This window comes from Rhipicephalus microplus, chromosome X (genome assembly GCF_043290135.1).
Source record: "Rhipicephalus microplus isolate Deutch F79 chromosome X, USDA_Rmic, whole genome shotgun sequence".
Taxonomy (NCBI): Eukaryota; Metazoa; Arthropoda; class Arachnida; order Ixodida; family Ixodidae; genus Rhipicephalus; species Rhipicephalus microplus.
In genome coordinates this window covers 44,246,072-44,268,212 of record NC_134710.1, presented here as the reverse complement: position 1 = coordinate 44,268,212, position 22,141 = coordinate 44,246,072, and the positions used below count along the sequence as shown (strand labels likewise).

The following is a 22,141-nucleotide window of genomic DNA, read 5'->3' as shown; positions in this document are numbered from 1 at the left end:
AGTGGTGACGTTAACGGTTTTGGGTTCTCGAACTCCTCCCTCAAGTTTCCACATGCCATACACGCTTTCAATTTGAAATTTAAAACGAGAACTTAGTAAACATGTTCAAAATGAACCTCCAATTCTCTGCCTATGATGGCGATTAACTTGAACACTCAAGGTTTACCTAATAAATAAAATTCAAGAATTACTTCTCAACGTGCTGTTTTTGTAGCATTCGTTTTCCTCTGAGAGGTGCGGTTGATCGATCCGACAAATGACGAGGATCTATGGTAGAATAACCCTGTTTGGCTTCTGTTCTGCCGAGTTTCCAATCAGCTCACGTCGAGTGTCAGATGTTAACGGCAATCTCATTATATTCACTATCTTCCTCCGCCATCGTTGTAAACTCGCAGCAAAGCCAAGATGGTTTCGAAGCAGCAAGAACTTGCACTACGGAGAAAGAGACCTCGTGATGAGCTTTTTTCATTTTTTTATTTTATTTCTATTTTTATTACTTCTTTTCACCAGCGTCTTCGGCATGTTACCCTCAGCGCAGGTGCGTCCGGATACGTAGCCATCAGACATGCGAGCATCACACACCATTGAAATTCAATACAAAACATCCAGCAAGAAAACGTGATTCAACGTGGCCTCTTCCGCTACGCTTCCTCATCCAGGCGCTGCGTCAGCGTGCTCTCTTCTTCTCTCTCCTCTCCACGAGATGCTCTGCGCTCCGCGTCGTGTTCGGCAGCCGCCACCTCGCGCCGATGTCGGTAATGGCTGAGAAGCGCTCAATGCACTCGCTCGAAGAGATCGGCTTCTTGTATGCAGCACTGCGCAGGCGTGAAGCCACTGCGGGGTAAACGATCTCTCGCACCACAGCCGGTGGCTCGCCCGCTACAAGGCGTACTCGCACAGGCGACTGACAACGCGGAAGCACTACGCTGGCAGAACATCGAAACGTGTTTTCTGGTTAAGCAATAAATAAATATATAAACGAAAAAAGAAAGAAAGGCGAACGAACGAACGAACGAACGAACGAACGGACGACGGACAGACAGACAGACAGACAGACAGACAGACAGACAGACAGACAGACAGACAGACAGACAGACAGACAGACAGACAGACAGACAGACAGACAGACAGACAGACAGACAGACAGACAGACAGACAGACAGACAGACAGACAGACAGACAGACAGACAGACAGACAGACAGACAGACAGACAGACAGACAGACAGACAGACAGACAGATAGATAGATAGATAGATAGATAGATAGATAGATAGATAGATAGATAGATAGATAGATAGATAGATAGATAGATAGATAGATAGATAGATAGATAGATAGATAGATAGATAGATAGATAGATAGATAGATAGATAGATAGATAGATAGATAGATAGATAGATAGATAGATAGATAGATAGATTGGAATAATACTCTAGAATATATTTCGCTGCCTGTTATTCTCGCTGTCAGAACTACTCATTCTTATTTTCTCGTTAATAATATAGCAAATGTTAGCGCACAAATCAAGCACCATGTGCTTCATAGTCCTTGACTCGGTCGAACGTACAACATGCTCATTCTTATATAATCAATTTTGCTCAGCAATAGCGGCGATATTCCGCGCGCTTGCTTTGTCGTTCGTTATGCAGGTATCCATGCGGATATGTTAAAGCATCATGATGTCATGATTTCGGCGCTGCCACATGAACGCACATCTCCACTCAGGACACAATCCAGGCATCGTAGCTGTTGCGCGGCATCACAGAAAGCATCAGGCGTCTCTTGCATATGGTTTGTTCAGTCTGTGTCTCCGTGGAACATATCAGTAGGAGCATTTTTGACATGAACAACTTGGCGAAAAATACCTTCAAGCACGAAGAATACTTGAATTCTCTTTTGAGATCGACAATTCCGCGAAATATTTTCATATAGTCCGCCCCTGTATTTAAAGCCAGAGAAAGCATCGGCCTCGTACACTGGCTAGCAGCAGCCACTTCTTGTCACATTAAGCGGCAAGCTACGTATAAGAAAATTTGAAGACACCAAGTAAAGAAAGCATGGTTTAACGAATGAGCTTGTCAATAAAAATGTTGTCTCGAAGAGCACAGCTGGTCTCTGTGTTACGTTGACTACTTAAGTAAAGAAATGTTCAGTTGAATTAGCGCGTTATCTGAGACTAACCCTGACTTTATTGCCTGTCTGAGAAAAGTTGCAGTACGCCCGGCATACAGTTACCACTTGCATACAAAACTTGCGGAGCGTTTCTATGCTTTGCATCATTCTTTTATTACTTCCAGTATTTCGAGGAGATTCTCAAAGCTCCATTTCTTGTTTTTTTTTTAATATGGCTTCTAAACAACAAATTTCCTACAGTAGAACAGTCGATTGTTCCAATAGCATCACCACATTGCAAGAAGAGCAAATATTTCCAGAAATGTTTGCTGTGGCATACGAAAACTTCAACTGTATCAACCCTGAGCTGATACGGAATATCGTTCTCACTTTCAAAGAGCTCACAGTGATACGAAGCGGTATTTGTTGAAGAAGGAGGCTAACTGAATAAAGTTAGTCTTTTAGAACATTCCTGCGGCTAAAAGAGCAGGTTATTTACATAAAATAAAAAGCTGAGTAGATATTCGATGGCCAATGAAGAGCCTTTTTCTTCTGCAGTACCACGTCTTCAATGATAAAAGCGTATAGATCTTCCACTAATATGAGCTACTTCGAGTGATTCATAGATTCTCGCTGCCAGCCTCAATACTCTGTAAACACGAGTGCATTTCTTTCTGAAGAAACCTCATAGCTCTACTGAATCTTGTGATTTGTAGGTTCATGCAGCTTTTCAACTTCAAAAATTTGGGGAATACAATATTATTTAAGGTAACAATAATTACTGTTGGGCTTTAGCTTCTCAAAATTATCATATGTATCTAAGATACGCCATACTTGAGGTCTCCGAAAATTGTGACCACCTGTGGTCCTTTAACTTGCACCCAAATTAGGCAGATTGGCCTTACTCATTTTCACCTCCATCGTAAATGCGGCCGCCGCAAGCGGGATTCGATTCCTTAACCTGCGAGTCAGCAGACAAGTACCTTAGCCACTAGAGCACCACGGCGGGTGATATCAAGTAAGGTGAGTGTTGTCTGCAGTAGCTGCAATAAGTGGTGACGATGGTGAGACTATATGAACTCGACGTGTGCATGCCGTCTCGTAGACCTGGCACTCGCCATCAGTCGCAGCAGTCATGAATGAAATTCAATTTTGATCTTAGGCTTCAGACACAACGCTGAAAATAAAGGAGTGTTTGATAACTTTATTTCACGGGTGTATTCCTTAGCGCATAAAAAGTGCTGGTGCCATATAACAGTACTCTTGTTGCGCACGCTGCAAGTACGGATTCAGGACTATTCACAGATTTGGATATCCTTAACCTCAGTTTGTTTCCTGATCCGCTCTGCTCTCTTCTTGTCTATTAAGGTTACACCTATCATATTCCTTTGCATATATCCCTGCGTCTTTCTCAATTTAAGCTGAAGCCTCTTTGTAAGCCTCCAGGTTTCTGCGCCGTACGTGAGGCAACATGCCGCTGTTATATACTTTCCTATGGAAGGATAGTGACAATTTACCAGGACGAAATGGACATGAGCCGGGCATGTAGCACGTAGGCGGGATAACCGCTAGTCATTAGGGGAACTTACTGGATTCCCAGAGAAGGCAAGCGGGTTAGGGGGAGAGAGAAAGTTAGGTGGGCAGATGAGATTAGGAAGTTTGCGGGTATAAAGTGGCAGCAGCAAGCACAGGACCAAGTTGACTGGCGGAACATGGGAGAGGCTTTTGTCCTGCAGTGGACGTAGACAGGCTGATGATCATGTTCATGATGTTGATGATGATTGATTTGGATTTAAAATCCGACTGTCAGTGGCATTCGAGGCATGTGAGGATGCCCTGGTTGTTCTCTTCCTCGGCAGTTCCCAATGAGGCGATGGTTTGGTAAATCGGCAAAGCTGGTCGGTCAAGGCTTAAGATCTTTGATGCAACTGCAGGTGTTACCAGTGTGACTGCATAGGCTTTAAATAAACTAGGCAAAAATTATGCACCAGCGCCATAGCCAAACATTTCTTTCGGGCAGTGGCGGGGACAGCATGGTCACTCTTTAAGTTCGCTCGTGCTAAGGGATATATATATATATATATATATATATATATATATATATATATATATATATATATATATATATATATATATATATATATATATATATATGTGTGTGTGTGTGTGTGTGTGTGTGTGTGTGTGTGTGTGTGTGTGTGTGTGTGTGTGTGTGTGTGCGTGTGTGTGCGTGTGTGTGTGTGTGTGTGTGTGTGTGTGTGTGTGTGTGTGTGTGTGTGTGTGTGTGTGTGTGTGTGTGTGTGTGTGTGTGTGTGTGTGTGTGTGTGTGTGTGTTTATTAGGTAGACCCATCGCGCCTCCACGATGGGTCTACCTACCTTACCACCTTAAATCTAACCCCCGAATTCCTATTGCTCCTCTGTGGCTTAACAGTCTTTTGCGTGGTCCACATTCAGCCTGTTGCGATTGTTGCTCTTCCGAACAACAACCCCAACAGTGCACCGAACTCAACGTCACCGCCTTTCAGTACCTCTTCCACACATTTGTCGGTAACCATAAGCACTGACCTAACACCTGATCAAACTGAAGATTTGCTCGCCCTGTTGAACAGACACCGTTCCCTATTTGACGTGAACTCGCCCACCCTCAGCATGAATACCACCGCTATTCTCAGCATCCAGACTGACGGCTCTCGTATTGTACATTGGCGTCCATATCACGTGCTACAGACAGAACGCAAGATCATCGAGTAAAACGTATCACACAAGCTACGACGCAACATCATACGTCCTTCCTCGAGTACCAATCCCCAGTTGTTCTAGTCCAAAATAAAGATGGAAAAGTTCGTTTCCGCGTCAATTACCGTGCGCTAAACAAATAACGCGCAAGGATGCTTATCCTCTGCCTCAGAGCGACGATGCACTGGATTAATTACGCGACGCCGAGTATTTTTTGAGGTTTGACCTCAAGTCAGGCTACCGGAAAATACCAATGTCGTAGTCGGATAAAAATAAGACCGCCTTTTCAACGCCAGATGAGTTATACGCAGCTCGTTGAGATCGTACATAACTTTGCTAGCACTATGAACAAAGGAAAACAAACAGATATCATATTTATGGATTTTAGCAAAGCATTCGATAAGGTGTCTCATGTTAAACTTCTCCATGCGCTGCGCGCTGTGTTAAAATACTTCTCGCAGAGTTCCCTTGCCGCTGCTTGAAAAGGTGGAGGCCCAGTTAAAGGAATTGGAGGGGAATGGCATCATCAGAAAATTGGAAGAGCCAACTCTATGGTTTTCAGCGATGGAAGTGGTACCCAAGTCGAATGGGGAAGTCAAAATTTGTGTAGATTTGACTAACCTCAACAGAGCCGTTGAAGGGTGAAGCTGGTACTTCCTTCAGTGAAAGAAACACTAGGAAGACTGTCAGGAGCCAAGTTCTTTACTAAATTGGACGCAAAAGCCAGATTTTCGCAGGTGAGCAGTCCGCACTATCCCAAGAGCAACGTTGAAGCAGACGGGTTGGTGAAAGTTGCCAAAGACATCTTCAAAAAAGCTGATTACCCAAATATAGTACTCCTCATGTACAGGAGGACTCCTGGACGAAGAGGATATACTCCAGCTCAGCTCTTAATGGGAAGACAGCTCATGACGACTTTACCTACACTGCCATTCCAACTGATCCCTAAGTTGCCCAACCATGAAGAATTTCGCCGGAAAGATAAAGAAGAGAAGCGGAAGCAAAGCAGAAACTACAATGTAGGCACAAAGCCAGCGATCAAGGGGAAATGAGCGAAGAAAGTTCAGTGTGGGTGTCAATACCTGGCACTACAGGCTGGCTTGTGGAGAAGAACGACAGTCCAAGATCATGAGTCGTCGATACCCTACGAAGACAACTTGTTCGGAACACACAACACTTGATTCCGGCTCCGGCAACGAGGGAAGATTGTGCAGACATCGTAGTCAGAACAAGTAGAATCAAACCTCCCACAAAATCAAGAAAAACCAGGAACGGTGGCTGCATCAAGGGATGAAGAAGAAAGTGTTTACCCCGATTTAAGTGAAGGAAAAGGCGTCTGCTCAAGATATGGTCGACGCATTGTGAAACCCATCAGGTACCGGAACTGACCAATTATTCCGCTTGGCAAAAATGAGATGTGGGATGAAAGGGTTTGGGAGCCTCATTAAAGAGACGTTGTGGGATGCTGGCATCGGGGCGCGACACAACGCACCTGGAGTCATGCTACTCTGTGTTTCCATCTCGTTCTCTGCTCGAACCCGATACAACACAAGTTACGACAATGCCCTGGTCATTTTAGTGTATTGATGACCAACCGGAGCGTGGCTTGCTCTCCACTGATGTGCGGCCGTCTTTAAACCAGTTTCAAGAGAGGAAGACTGATGGAAATAAATGCTTGAACATCAAAGGTTGTGTAATATGCGTAGTTAACATAAGCCTACGTGCACAGCGTATGGCACAAACTGTCGCACAGCAATATGTCATCTAACGGAACAGCCGACCATGCTGAACCTATTACTGACAAAACATTCTTTTCAATACCGGAGCTGTTCAGGCTTCTTGTTCTGTCGCTTATCGTGACCAGAAAACTATGTTGCGCCTAGAACGTGCAACACAATAACTCGGCCGGCGCGCTCTCTTCGTGGTCTTCTTCATCTTAGCATTTCCATTAGGTAAAGATTGATTGATTGATAATTAGGGTTTCACGTCCCAAAACCACCATATGATTATGCGAGACGCCGTACTGGAGGGCTCCGGAAATTTCGATCATTTGGGGTTCTTTAACGTGCACCCAAATCTGAGTACACGGGCCTACAACATTTCCACCTCCATCCCGCGACCTGCGGGTCAGCAGCCGAGTACTTTAGCCACTAGACCACCGTGACGGGGCATGCATTAGGTAAAGAAAGCCTGCTTTTGGCGGTGCACGTTCATAAAATGAGAATGGTTACAGTACTTTTTAAATGTGGAGCGATTCTTAATCGCACGATGTCACGCTTCGGCGTTGGCGGAGGTGCCGTCCACACCACCACTGCTCATGATCGCGTCGCGCGTCTCGTGCCAGCCCTTGTAGGGTGGCCTAGCCTAGGAAGACACCCGCAACACTGTCACTCCAGTTCCCTTCTTTCGCCTCAAAAGGTCGACGTAGGCACCGTCTGCTAGTAAAAAAAAAACGACTGTTTGCACAGTATTACCGTTCACTGACCACCCCGTATATGTATACACTGGATCTCACGGTCGCAATTCAGTCAAGGGTGTTTTTACTTGTCTTTCGCTTGACGTTGAAGGCAATGCTTCTCCTTCATTCAATAGATAAGAATAATAAAGACGAAAGAAAAATTAGGCATCGCCAAATCATACCCAATTACGTAACATTCACGTGATATCCCCACCACTCTGCGACGCATTTACTCGTGTTCCCCTCGTGAGAAGATGTTGGCGGCAATTTTTTTCAGCATCACCTGGTCATTTTACGGATAGTAAAATTGGTGACACGCATTCAGGTTGACACGATGTATGTGGAATTGGGGCGTTTTTTTTATTCGTCTGTCTTCTGAAAAAAGACAAAAGATAAGCTCACAACGAACAAACAAAAGTTCCTAAAAAAAAGAAAAGTAAACAAAGCGAGTAAAAGAGAAGCAGAGAAAAAAATAAGCGAAAATAGACAAGAACAAAGAAAGAGAGGAAAAAACTTGAGAATTGAGACATGGTAATTACCATCGTCATATTTGAAATTAAAATTCGGACGTTGATTAGGGCTATGCAAATTAAGACTAGCAAAATAAGAACTTCCTAATAAGCTATGTTAGCCTTATGTTCCACTGTTAGTGCAGCCTTGCACCACAAATGCAAGCTGCCCATATTTTTTATGGTGTTATAAAAAAGCTAGGAGGACATGCTATTTATTTCATTTACTATCACTTATCCAGGCATTTACACCCGCAATAAACAATTACAACATAGCGTATTTTTTGTACTGAAAATATAGAAGATACAGACTTTTATAGACCATGCAATAATAATATCAAATATAGGAATGCAGCTCCGTAAACACCTAAAATTCTGGCCGCTGTTAGCGCAGAAAAAGAGATGTACGTATAACAATGAATTCTAAGCTCCCACTCCTCAGGAGTGTCAAAAAGTGCGCCAAATGTCGACTTGTACATGATCTCCTTGTCGTACTGTTCACACGTTTATGGGGCCGTGTTAATTTCTGGTGGAACAGCTTTGAATCCCTTCATCGCAGATTAACGCTGCACTCGCTTTACTCAAAGCCACTTACCGGGTCGCAATGTGTCACGCTCTCCCATTTGTTTTGATCTGGTGCTCTGCTACTTCTAGGAAGTGAGAATACTGATGGTGTGCGCTTCATAAAAGTAAGTCACAGCTTTGCCGCAAAGGAGATGCAATGAACGCGATGGCAACAAATTGAAAGGTCATGCGCAGGATGGCAAGCCGATCTAAACGAGCCCCGCGTTTCTCACGCACAAATGACGCACGAAATGTACTTGCAGGTACAGATGACCGCGGATAAGCTTCTCAGTTTTTCCTTCGCTGTGTCTGAAAAGCGCGCCCTTTTCACAAACGGAGGCTGTGCAACGATTGCAGTCACTTTTGTGCTCCTGGTAACTGCAACAGAATTGTTCCGACGAAACTCCCTAAGGCTAGCCAGGACGTACGATTCGGCCCACTGCAAGATAAGGGCGCGCAATCGAGTGTACACCCCCTTATCCTCTCTGCGGACCAAAGTACGCGTGAGAGATGAGAGCCGACGCGTGCTCACTGCGCCATCTTGCTGCTAATGCTGAAAACACAATAGTTCCCCTGCTCTGAGATACCCTCCAACACCTGTAAGTGTTATATAAGAATAGCTTGCGATTTGAACGTTGAAGGAGGTTATTCTCGGTGGCTCAGTGGTTAACGCCCCGCATTCATGACGCGGAGGTCCCACGTTCACTTCCGCGCGCCGGAGTCTTCTTTCTTAATTTTTTTTTCTTTCTTACGTATATATATATATATAAATATATATATATATATATATATATATATATATATATATATATATATATATATATATATATATATATATATATATATATAAGGTGCATGACGTCGACGCCCACAATGACGCTGGCGGCGAAATCTAGCTGAATGTGTCCATATAATTGCTATCTCAATAAAGCGAAGCACATTGGCACAAAAATATAGTTCTAGAGATTTGATATGCGATGAGCTTGATAGGCCTACCTATCGCCCAGCGCATTTTCACATTACTTAATTTTATGTAACAAACATTGGAAATGGTGAAGTAGGTGGAAAGCTTCTTGTATGCACGGCCTTGAAGCCTGTCCTGATCTCTCCACAGACTGTCAGTTTCATGGAATTGCTGCTTTGTGAGGCCTAACACGCATGTCGTACCTTGCGCGATAAGCAGGAAGGCGCGCCTGCTTCGAACGAAACAGCGGCTCGACAATACCCGGCGCGGATCGCTCCGGTGATGAGAGCCCTTGAAGCGCCTCGGGCAACTTCCTTTGTTTTTCCTAAACTGTGTAAGTAGGAGTGGAATAAGGCCCCGCGCCTTGTAGAGCAGCACCAAGGCTCCCGGACGTGGACCTTCTAATGAAACGTCAGGCCTCTCAAACCAATAATCAAGTGTCTTCTCAGGCGCCAATTACTGGCCCTCGGCAGTACTGCATGCGCGCAACGCCGGGCCCTCTCTCTAGACGCGCGTAATTAGAGCGCCGTTCCCTGCGGACGAAGCAGCAGTTTCGCGGTAGCTGACGCTGCTCGTGCCGCCGGCCCTATAGTGCCACGTTGCTTGTTTTGCTCCTGCGTCAGACTTGCACGTCCCTCCGGCCCTGCGTGTCACAAGTTCTGTACACAAACTGAGCATTCCTGATGTACAACGGCACTGCTTTTGTGCTAAACAATTTGCTCATCGTCATTTGGGAGGGTTTTGCTATCCTGTTTTTTGGAGTTGTAAATATCGAAGTTTATGCGCCGCCAGCAGAAGGCAAATCATGGCTGCCAAGCCGTTTAACCTTTGGAATAATCTAACCACTCCAGTTGTTTCTAGCAGCGCTTGTGCTACCATTTTGTGCCCTCTCCTGTCAATCAGTATTCCCGTGCTACTATAAAGTTGAACAGACATATATGGCCTTGAAGTTTCTATTTTATAAGTGAACCCATGGCTGAATGAAAAGAAAGACGTTCTCAAACTAGCGATTAGCATGCGACACACAGGCTTGACATGCAGTTGCTTCTTATTTTACAGCGTAACGACAGGTCACGACCTTGCGAAGTCGGCGTTAGTAATGAAGTCGTTGCCCTTTGTGGGTACAAGCCCACGAAAAACCGCAGCCACTGACGATATGACGCAGCGTTGGAAAAGTATGGGCTATTTCATCGTGATGAGGCGATACTACACGTGACCCTTTGCTGTATACAACTGCGTGCATACACACGGGTCCTATACACGCAGACGCTGTTTTCGATAAGATGTGACACTTGTTTACGTGTAGATGGTCGCTTGGGAACTGGTCTGATGGTCCACTTCCTGACAGGCGGAGCGTAATGAGCGCTGGTTTCACGCATCTCAGATGTTAGATGTGTTCAACAAGAAGCTTGCTCGTCAAGCTTCTTGTTGATTTATATGTGGAGTTTAACGTCCCTAAACCACCATATTATTATGGGAGACGCCGTAGTGGAAGGCTCTAGAAATTTTCACACCTCGGGGTTCTTTAACGAGCACCCAAATCTGAGCACACGGGCCTGTCACGTACTGTCACGTAGAGCTTCCACTGGTATTGTCGACACCACTGTGGGTCGCCTGTGATGATGACACAATCGAGGTGGTAATACACGCCGTGAGCATGCCCCCACATTTTAGCCGCTGAGCGACAATGTAGTTTTCCTAAGGACTTACATGACACCCACTGAGCTACACGTGTGTGCTGGACGCAGTTGCTATTAACGTACGCGAGCCATCGCATTAAAAGCTGTAGCCCTGAAAGACCCTCGTGGAGTACTCACACAACTATACAAAGTAGTTATTCTTTGCCCTTTTATATGTTGTTGTTATGCAGCATCCAAAAACAAATGCGATCATGAATAAATTGTCAGGACAGCATTTACAAATATCCACTCTGGTTTCGACAGCAACACCTTTCATTACGTCGGCTCCTCCAGTGACATAAATGGCTGAACGTAACATATTGCACCAATTTGAATATAGTCACAAATATTGTTTTTAAAACTTTCAAAAAGACAATAACTATTGGTATATACCTAACCAACAGTCCTTAAAGCGCTGCTTGAGTACTGAACAACCTTGGTGTCTGTCACGCGTATGATGAATATTCTAGCGAGTGGTATGCGAATGAGTCAAGCAGCTACACTCACGATCGGCTGATGTTTTTACCCGTTTAACTTAACAAGTGTATTGCAAACGTGCCCGCGCTTACGATTCTTTTACTACATGCCTAAATACATATGCGAGGGTGTTCTTTTTACTATTTCTAAATGCTAGCAAAAGCGGTAAAGAATACAAGCCGTTGAATCACTTTATTACCAAACTTGTTTAGCATATATAGTTTTGTGTCAATGGCAGAAACCTTGCAAACCTTGTAAAGCATGACCAATTTACTCGGCAGCTTACTACTCAATTGCTAATGCCGCAATGCACCACCAATGAGGAGGAGCGCACTCTAAAAAATATCGAGTAGAAAGGGTGTCTTTTTGTCCCACAACAATAATCGTCATCAGGCTTGCGTGCGCTTCCGTTTTTTGAAAACTCGGCGCTGGCCACTTTCTTATCGAGAATGCAATGTAACCCTGATAATGGGCATGTCGATCGTGACCGGAATGTATCAGGCGCAGGGCGATAGCGCAAGGATGGAACGCAATATAGATGACAATTATTGTTGTGGGACAAAAAGACACCCTTTTTACTCGTTCATTTTTTAGAGTGCGGGATGCAATTTTACTTTCATATATAAATAGCAATAAACTCCTGGACTCGTGGCTGATGAAGTTTCAAAACTTATAGGACGCTCGAGCTTCCCCTTCATGCGTAGAACGTGATAGCGTAATCGGACTCTGTGCGCATCGCCTTCTCAATCGATAGCCTGCTCCCTTTTAGGAGCTTGCTTGTCAAGCTTCTTATGCTCGTGTTTTGTCGGCGGCGTGTACGCTGGTTTTCATTGCTCTCGCTAGAAGCGCTGCTGTGTTCTCTCGCAGCTGTGCTCTCTCCAGCGAGTCACGCAAGCGGTGCCGCGTGCTGTAGTTGTGTAAGTGACCGCTAGAATACTACACCTGTACGCAGCACTCACGTCTGGCTCGCTTCCTTTGCTTTCGCTAGGAGCTCACACAGTGAGCATGCTTCGTTACCGCTCCACAGCGTGGACACCCCATAATCCAAGGCAGCAGGGAGGCGAGCTCGCAACGCAACAGCATCTCGGGCTCACCACGAAGACTTTGCGGTAAAAGCCCGGGAGACCGAAGCGAATCGAAAGCGCCTTCAAGCAAACACGTCCCGTGATTATATAATGGTGTAGAGAAATGTGTACGGAGGATTAGTGGTTTACCTGATCATCAAGGAGCAAGCTCCTCTAATATCATGATGAAACAAGCGCTGAATATACACACTCAGAGAGGACACAGTCTGTGTCCTCTCTGAGTGAGTGTGTGTATTTTTAGCGCTTGTTTCATCATGAACCTTCACCAACACCTCCAACTGGCAGTCATCCTTTAATGTTATTCCTTTTGGGAATATGGCGAGGATCTTTTTCTGTGTTTGCAACTGATGATGATTAAATATGTTTCAGGGCTTTGTAATGGGTGGGCCTTTAAAACACTCACTCACTAACATTCACATGATTTGACGCAAGGCACCATTCTGAGCTTCTGCCACGCAATCGTACATGCGTTAGAAGACTCCTTTCACTCCACAACATCCATATAGTGTTTTGGTTTTTCAAAGCAGCTTCGGAAAACAGAGTGATTTTGTGGTAGGACTCCTACGTATACCATGCAGATGGCCTGGGCTCGATCCTCACTCAGAACAAACCTTTCTATACTTGATTTTATTTGGATATTTTCAATTTTTTGGTGACGGAAAATATAATTTTTTATGACAGCCAACAATGCTTAAGCCATAATTTTTGGTAGACAAGCTCTTTAGCCATATCGCGTTAAAATAGGCAATAAACTGCTGTCTCGTACGTGCATTTGCTGCAACTGCTGCAAATGTTTGATGTTCCAGAAAAAGACACATAGCTGATCACGCGCGCTCAGTATGACGTACAATGTCTTCGGACGACATGCTTGCGCTTTCTTAGCTAATTCTGAGCGAATTCTTCATGCCCGTGTGCCTAGCTTTTGCTCTACTTAAGGAACCCCCGGTGGCCGAAATTACCGGAGCCCTCCACTACGACAGTTCTCATATTCATGTGGTGGTTTCGGGATGGGATGTTAAACCCCAACAATTGTTATCCTTCTGAGCACAATACATTGCTTTAATCTACAATTTCGCTGAAATCTTCAGGACGCCGTCTCATGGGTGTTATGCAAGCACGGATGTCCAAAGCATGCGCAGGCACATCGCTGGGCTATAGCACATCGAGGACATGCTTGCCTCTCGGTGTTAGTGTGCGTTGTGACTCTCTGGGTGACTATGGGGAACGTGTGCGCTGTGAATAAATGATTCCTGTCAAAAGTGAAGACTATTGGTTATGCCACTGCATGGCCGCGTACGGGCACAGAAGGCCGACCCACATATGTAAAACTGACAATCAGTCCACGTGTAGCGACATCTTGTTTACTTGATAACGCTATTCGCTGTCGCTTGGTAACGACAGCAAATTCGTAAATGTTAAAAACGTGCGCACCTGAGTCGAAAGTGGCAGGATTGAATCCCGGCTACGGTTGATGCATTTCAATTGAAGAAGGTGTACTCAGAACGAAGACTGTGTACTTAGATTTAGGCGCACATTAAAGAACATCATAAGGTAAAACTTTTTGCAGCTCTCTACTACGGCGTCCTTCGTAATCATACCGTGGTTTTAGGACGTAAAATCAAAACATTGTTCGGACGCAAAACTCCCCAAAAATAAAATTGTGCCACAGATAGACGTGTGATGGTAATGATTCTGTTGCAAATGCCAAATGTTGTGGCGCTGGAACGTAGCAAACGAAAAATTTGTGAGAAAAATAACGAAGAGAAAACTCTCGGACACGTGCACGCGCGTTAGCTTAACTTTGTTGCAAATCATGATAGTAAATCCTCGCAGGAGGGCTAAGCATCACGTTATTCGAGATAGAGAGACCACTTGTGTCGTTCTTTATGACACAGCTCTTTTCAAAGCAGGAACGTGAAATCGCAAATACAATTTTTATTTAACAACAGCGGCGCTTTCACTAGTGGAAATTTTGACGCATAAATCGACACACTATAAACCGTTCTCACAGAAGAAATCTGTTTTCATAATTGGAAACACACAATAGAACGGAACGCACTAATAGGCGAATCGTCATGGACCACGAGAGAACGAGTTATGCAAGAAAGTAAGACGTGCGTAATGGAGAGCCACATGGGTAAATCGTGAAAAAACGAGGGCAAAAGAGCGCTGCAACAATTTAAGACATGCGTAACAGAAAACACTAATAGGCGAATCGTCATGAGACGAGAGCATACGACGTGATAGGAACCTTATGCATTCGTTTTGAATGACTCGAAGGTGAAATTCATTTTTTTTTCATCTCAGTCGAGGTATTGATTGTCTCTCTTCGAGAGCGTTTTCTCCGTAACATGGTTTTGCACTGGCTCTGTGATCGTACCACCTCTGATCAATATACAATGACTTATGATGACATCTCAAGGTGAAGAGACGTCATGATTACGTCGTAATGACATCACAAACTATGCCGATCTGCGATGTCATCGCGATGATATACGGTGACGCCATCACGGCATTTTTTCGCATCACTTGTCACCAAGGCCGCTGACGTGGGACGCTGATGCTCAAATTTTGCGTTTGCTGAGGCATCTAAGTTCATCGCCTCAATAAAACCACTATAGTGCGAAATTTTGGAAATGAGCCACGGATCACTGAAGGTAGCTGTTCAAGCGTGCGCCTAAACGAACCAATGAGAAAAAAAGTAATATGCGATTTCAAAAACGGAAATTTTCATTACATTATTGCTGCATTGTCCAATTTCGTGGAATATTTCTTTCTCGTTTTATTGATAGTTGTGTACAGGTGAACTTTGCTGCAAAAGTAGACAAACTTATCGAGAAATAGATTCCTAGCCATATCATCATCTCCAATGAGAAGGCACCATGGTACAACGCCTACATCAGACGACTATCTAACCGTAAAAAACGACTTTACAAATCGGTGATACTAGCACCCACTAGCGATTTGCAAGACTGGAAACAACGCTTACGTTACCACCTTAAGATGCTCTAAGTTGCATTTTCTTTCTTGTACACTGCCAGAAACGCTCTAAACTAATGCACGTAAATTTTGGTTTCTATTTAACCTTTGCCAGATTACAGCATACTTCTAAGATCATCTTGACAATTCCATTCCTACTAACAAGTGAATCGATATTTTTAATGACACTTTCAAAAACTACTTTTCTTTAGCTAGTAACGTCAGCCTGCCTTATGTCATCATCATCATCATCATCATAATCATCAACATCAGCCTGACTACGTTCACTGCAGGGCAAAGGCCTCTTCCATGATACACCAATCAACCCGGTCTTGTGTTTTTCATTGCCACGTTTTACCCGCAAACTTTTGATCTCATCAGCCCACCTAACTCTTTGTCTCCCTTTCATGCGTTTGCATTCTCTGGGGATCTAGTAAGTTACCCTTAATGACCATCGGTTACCCTGCCTACGTGCTACGTGTCCAGCCTATGTCTACGTCTTTTTTTATTTCAACTATGATATCCTTAACACCGCTTTGTTCCCTGAGCCACTCGGCTATCTTCTTGTTTCTTAAGGTTACAACTAAACCTTGACAATAAATTTCTCAAGCGACTTCAGTGTTTTTATGTAACATACGTTACTGCTAACAATAAAAATTCATCATCTGCTGGGGTCCACTCAGGTGTACCGTAAGGATCAGTTTTTAGTCCGCTTCTCTTTCTTATTTTTTTTTAACGACCTCACGTCTTCTACTCCTTCCAACATTCATCTTTTTACAGATGATTGCGTCTTTTTTTTATGAACCAGTGATAATTCAAGTTCCTTCCTTCAATGTGATCTTAACATCATAGCAGCTTGGTGCTGCACATTGCGAATGGATTTAAACATTTTCAAACGTAAGGTAATGTGCATAACAAGATCACTCATGACCCCGCTAACATACTACGTAAACTACGTCTCGCTCGATCCGGTCAGCTCGTATAAATACTTGGGTGTTCTTGTCCCGACAAATCTATCTAGGCACCTCACATCGAATGCATTACTAACGATGCCAATCGCATGTTAGGCTAAATACGTCGTAACTTCTCAAAAGCACCATAAGCACTAAATTTGTTCATTTATAAGACATTATTAATATGCAAGCTTGTATGCTTCTTTTGTGTGGGATCCTTACCACGATAACTTGATTACTTCACTAGAACTTGGAGAGAATAACTCCGTCCGTTTCATGCTTCTGACTCTAATCGAATTGCTAGTATAACATCAATGAAATACAGTCAAGGTCTTCCTTCTCTTGCATCCCATCGTAAAATATATTGTTTTGCCGCATTTCACAATTTTTTCCATGGTTTCCCTCTTCTTAACCAACTAGTTCTCAGCACATATTCCATCGTATTGACCACCGTCATAAGGTTGGCATCGCATTATGCAACTCCCAGTTTTTTATGTCGGTTATTCATACCTCGAACATCAGCAGATTCCAACCATTTACCCAAGGACATAGTAACTATTACTAATAACCATCTTTTGTGACAAGCATTACCTAATTTTTGTAATAAAAATTTACTATGTATTACGTTATTTATTATTATGTATTATCTTTATATTGCATTCAGGTTGTTGTCCTTACGCAGCTAACATTGTGTAAAGAGGAGTTTTCGTTTTTTGAATAACGTATTTTCATGCTGTATTTTATTTCTTGTCTACTTATAACCACTCCCCTTCATAGTGCCATATGGGATTGAGGAAAAATAAAATGAAATAAACTAAAATTACATTAGAAAAATTCTGCAGTCTTGAGCTGCCACCGCCATTTGGTTGCAACACACCTTTCATGGTACAGGATTTAAGCTAACCACAAGACCTAAGAACCAGCCATTCATTTGATGGTGTCTAACAGACAAGTGAGCCAGCCCCTCAAAAACATTCTCTTTCTTTCCTTCACTAACATTTCAAAAGCCCCTGTAAAACTCGTTTTGCCTTTTACGTAAGTGAGATATGCTACAGCGTAAATTTTGCGTAAAGGTAGGCAGGAACTTGCGAATTGTCATAAGACAAAGGTGGATGACGTGACACGAGAAAAATGAATGCCAAATGATTTCGAGCTTGAGTGCAAAAGTTTAGAAATAAGAGATGGATCACTGAACATTGCAGCGGTCGCATACACTGCACCAAAGACAAACTTCATCTTACTGATTTGCCGCCAGCATTTTCTCGCAACTACAAGTTTTGAGCTAACTGTATTTATGCTAACCGTAAGACCCAAGAAAGAGCCATTCATTGAGTTGTGTCAAACAGAGAAATGAGCCCCTCGAAAAAATTTTCCTTCTTTCCTTCAAGGGACACCGAAGAGAAAAAAAGATTTTTTGTGCACTAGTAAGGTACAATTACAAAATCCTGACAGCGCCACTAATACTGCGAGATGACATTTAGAAAGGGAGCAAACACGCGAAAAGAAAATGCGGGTGGAGGCGCTACCTTGAGAATACAGCACCAAACATTGTGAGGTCATAGGCTTTGATGACGTCTACTAAGTCCTACGTAGTTCTTATCAGTTAAATTACAATACATCGTCATTAGTAGTGGCCATATAGCTAACATATGAATTTTCACAAAATTTTCATCGAGCCAATGTAGCAAAAATAAAATCAGTGACGTCACGTGTGGTGATATCGCCGCGAAATTGAAAATTGAAACTTCAACCTCAAATTTGTCCTCTAATACTGAACCTATGGTGAGAAAAATTGGACTATTGCTCTCATAGTACAGCTCATCGATCTAAACCAAATAGTCCTTGTTTTTTGAAAGCCCCTGTAAAGCGTGTTTTGCCTGATAAGCAAGTAAGCTATGCAACAAAGACGTGCGTAGTCAACGTTTTCGTTGCTTCTTTCAATGCCAGTGCAAACCTGCGCTCTTCAATGGGAGCCGTTGGTCCCACTTAGTTCAGGAAGTGGTCGTAATGCGACACCACACGTAAAGTAGGGCTGCTTGCACCACAGGTGCGTCTGAGCGCTTCCCCATGGAGAAGTGATAGGCGTGTTTCTCTCTCCAATATCATACGCCTGTCAGATTCGCTTCTTCGTGCTCCTTCTTTGTCGCATGAAACAATGCTGCCACATCCTGACAGCGCTCTTGAATTCAGTGAACGTAACAGCATAACAGTGACACTTCTCCATTGCTTGCCCTCATAGCGCCACGAATGGCAACACATTAGGGAGTTTTAGAATATTATTTGCAAGCGCTGCGGGCGTTGCGGGCGTAGTGGGCGCCGTATGAGCTTTAGAATAGCGTTTGCCCTGCTGCGATCCGCAACGTACGATCGCAGCGACCCCATAGCCTCAAAACCAGCGCTTGCGTGCCACATGCGGGCCACCATCACCGCCCGTAGCCTCGAAACCAGCGCTTGCGGGCCACATGCAGGCCGCGATTACCGCACGCAATTTCGGATTTTTTGCGTGCGGTCCGCGAACGCGAACGTCGACTTGCGTACGACAGATGCACATTGGCAGCGATCGCACCGCAAGGGCTCGCGGTGCCCAATTCTAAAACTCCCTGTTATCTTAAAACATCGTATCTCTTACAGAGCCAGCATGACCACCAACATTGTGAACAAGAGGAATGCAAGGCACCACCCCATACATCCATACACAATTTCACAAAAAAATAATTCAGATAGTTCCCGTAATGGGGCACCACATAATGGTTTCTCTCCCCCAGGAACGCAAAGCACACGTGAAGGCCAGACAATAAGCGATACCATAAAATGGCTAGAGGATATGGTGGCGAATGGCAAGATCCGGTGCATCTGGGGGACATTGAAAAAATTGAGGCGCTGGTGCGAATGAGTGAATCATTATTAGACGAAAGCGAATGACGTGAAACGAGAAAAATCAATGTCGAATAATTTTAAGCTCTTACAGGAAATAAGTTTCGAAATAAGAAATGGATCACTGAATGTAGCGGTGGCGGCGTACATTTCATGAAAGGAAAACTGTTTCATTGACCTGCCGCCGCTATTTTTTCCCGACCACACGTTTTAAGCTAAAAGAATTTAAGCTAACCGTAACACCGAGAAACCCGCTAATAATTTGATTGTGTCTAACGAAGAAATTATCCTCTTTAAACAAAGTTGCCGTTCTTTCACCGCCATTCGAGAAGGAAACTAGACTACTCTAACACGTTGGTATTGCCTGGTAAATCAAATTTCTTTCTACATGGCTTGTCTTCTCTCGTAATGAATCCATACCAGCTAGGTCTGTTGCAGTGGTGAAAGTGGTTGCATGACAATTAATATAGTCATGTCCAGGTTAGATATCGAAATGCTTCAGCCTCCTATTGCAAGCCAGCCACCAATAAGGTGCTTCCTTGGGATATTTGATTTTAACGTTTTGCGCAGTTATTCATTATAATAAGATTGGGATACAACGATCTTTACTTCACGTTTCCATATTTTTGCAGGCATTTGGAAACTAAGTGCGCATCTGTTTGTCCTTTCTCTTCACCAATTTGGAGGCTGAACATTTGTGAACTTTCGTTTGCAAGCGTTCTTTGCCATTGGCCAGCTAGCCTCACTTGTGATATATTAGGCAACAGGACAAAATGTTCGGAACAATATTAGCCTAAGTACACTTTATAAATATGATATATAATTTCCTTGCCGTTAAGCTATGAATACCGTTATTAATACGGTGTCAGTTTTTCGAGCGTCACACGTGAGCATAAATGTGCTCTTCTCACTCAAGCATTCTCTTTGATGGTAGAAAAGACACGAATGACTGCTGTCTAGAGTGTGCCTTTTTTGTTATCCATGGCTACAGCCTGTGCTACCATCAAGTTAAACGTCATGTCACTATGGCCACACTGCCACGCTCATTAACCCGAATGACCGGCAACTCTTCCTTAGAAACAGCTCTAGCACAAGGTACGCTTGAGCGGTTTACAAGCTGACCCGCTGCGGAGGTCTAGTGGCTAATGTACTCGGCTGCTGACCCGCAGGTAGCGGGGTCGAATCCCGGCTGTGGCGGCTGCATTTTCTAAGGAGGTGATAATGCTGTAGGCCTGTGTGCTCAGATTTGGGTGCCCTTTAAAAAACCCCAGGTGATCGAAATTTGCGGAGCCCTCCACAATGTGACGTCTCTCGTAATCATATGGTGGCTTTAGGACGTTATACCCCACATAATCATCCAAGAGCTTCGAAGCTAGTATTTATGGCGTATATATGAAGCATCCACAATAATGCATGAGCAGTGGCGAGAGCGGTTCAGGAGTATCTTCGAAAGATTAGTCTGAACCTAGGCTTCAGAAACCGATGCCATGACACAGATAGTTGCATAGCTGGTTCTTCAACCCCCACCCCTTGCACTTTTTTTTATTATCTGCTTTCCCAATTAGGAGTAGGTGCTAGCATGCCGAGCTCTGCAGCTCTATTACAGTAAATGGTTTCAACCTTCTATCAGAATCACTCAGCCAATTGTAATCCGGAGACAGTGTGAATAATGGCTCTTCCTGCTCAGGACGTCCGACAAGACAATGCAGTGTGAACTAAATTTAATATAACAACGCCCCGAAAGCTCCTATTGAATTTAACCAAGCAAGTAATTATTCAACAAACGTTACACCAAGGACTCGTGACGTACCTCGAGATTCGCGAACAAGAAAGAAGGGACGGTGCACTGCGCAAGCTATTTCCGATCGGTAAGAGCAGCCAATAGCTCATGCAGCGTGATATCTCGCAATACAAACACGAAACTGCGCGATAAGCCCCATTCGCGCTGGAAAACTTCCTGTCAGAGACAAGATTGGTGACCGGGAGAGCTAATGTCAGGACACTAAGAAAACAGCTATCATCGCGCCGATTGGTTCAAGACCAATTTTCTTCGCTGAAAAAAAAACATTTGCCGAAAATCAATAAAAACACGGGATCAAGAAACAAAGGATGTGGACGCTAGCGGCGGAAGTTGTTCTTGGTAGTAAGCATCCGCGTAGCCGTTTTCAAAACTGGCGCAAGCTGTTGTTGTTGTTGTTGTTGTTGTTGTTGTTGTTGTTGTTGTTGTTGTTGTTGTTGTTGTTGTTGTTGTTGTGAGTTTAAAGTCCCAAAACTACCACATTATTATTAGAGACGTCGTAGTGGAAGGCTCTGAAAATTTTGAGCGCTTGGAGTTGGTTAAGCTGCACCTAAATTTGAGAACACGGGCCTACAGCATTTTTGCCTCCATTGAAAATGCAGCCGTTCGCAGCCGGGATTTAACGCAAGCAGATTTGTTGTTTGTGGGTGTATTAGTTTGTCTATCTTGCGTACCAGCGCAAGGGGAATGAGGTTAAATGGAAATTGCAAGAAGCGATGGAGCAGGTGCGGATGTCAGAGGAAAAAATGTTGCCCTTATCTCCCATTCGATGCTCCCTAAGACAAACTATAACCAGCTCACAAAAAAAGTTTGATTTTTAGACTATATTTTTTCAGTTTAGTGAATTTTTTTCTTGCTTTGGCATGATGTCTGCAGAGAGTGGCGTGTGCCGTACATAGACGTTGTGTGCATAATAGTAGATGTAAATTAAATGTGAATGACTGCTTGCAG

The 22,141-nt window shown here is 43.8% G+C and overlaps 1 protein-coding gene across 3 annotated transcripts in view; it reads right to left on the bottom strand.

Annotated features, from left to right (window-relative positions):
- The window catches only part of LOC142775075 (uncharacterized), a 600,362-nt gene that overhangs the window by 343,074 nt on the left and 235,147 nt on the right, over nucleotides 1–22,141 (bottom strand). For 2 of the 3 annotated variants that reach the window (XM_075876396.1, XM_075876395.1), the window contains one exon: nucleotides 456–815. The exons of the other annotated variant lie outside the window; for it this stretch is intronic. Coding sequence is in view for 1 of the 2 variants with exons in the window: in XM_075876395.1 (XP_075732510.1) it covers nucleotides 668–815 (148 nt within the window). In the remaining variant the exon portion in view is untranslated. Of the gene's footprint in view, nucleotides 1–455; nucleotides 816–22,141 lie in introns of those variants that run through there. 3 annotated transcript variants of the gene reach the window in all.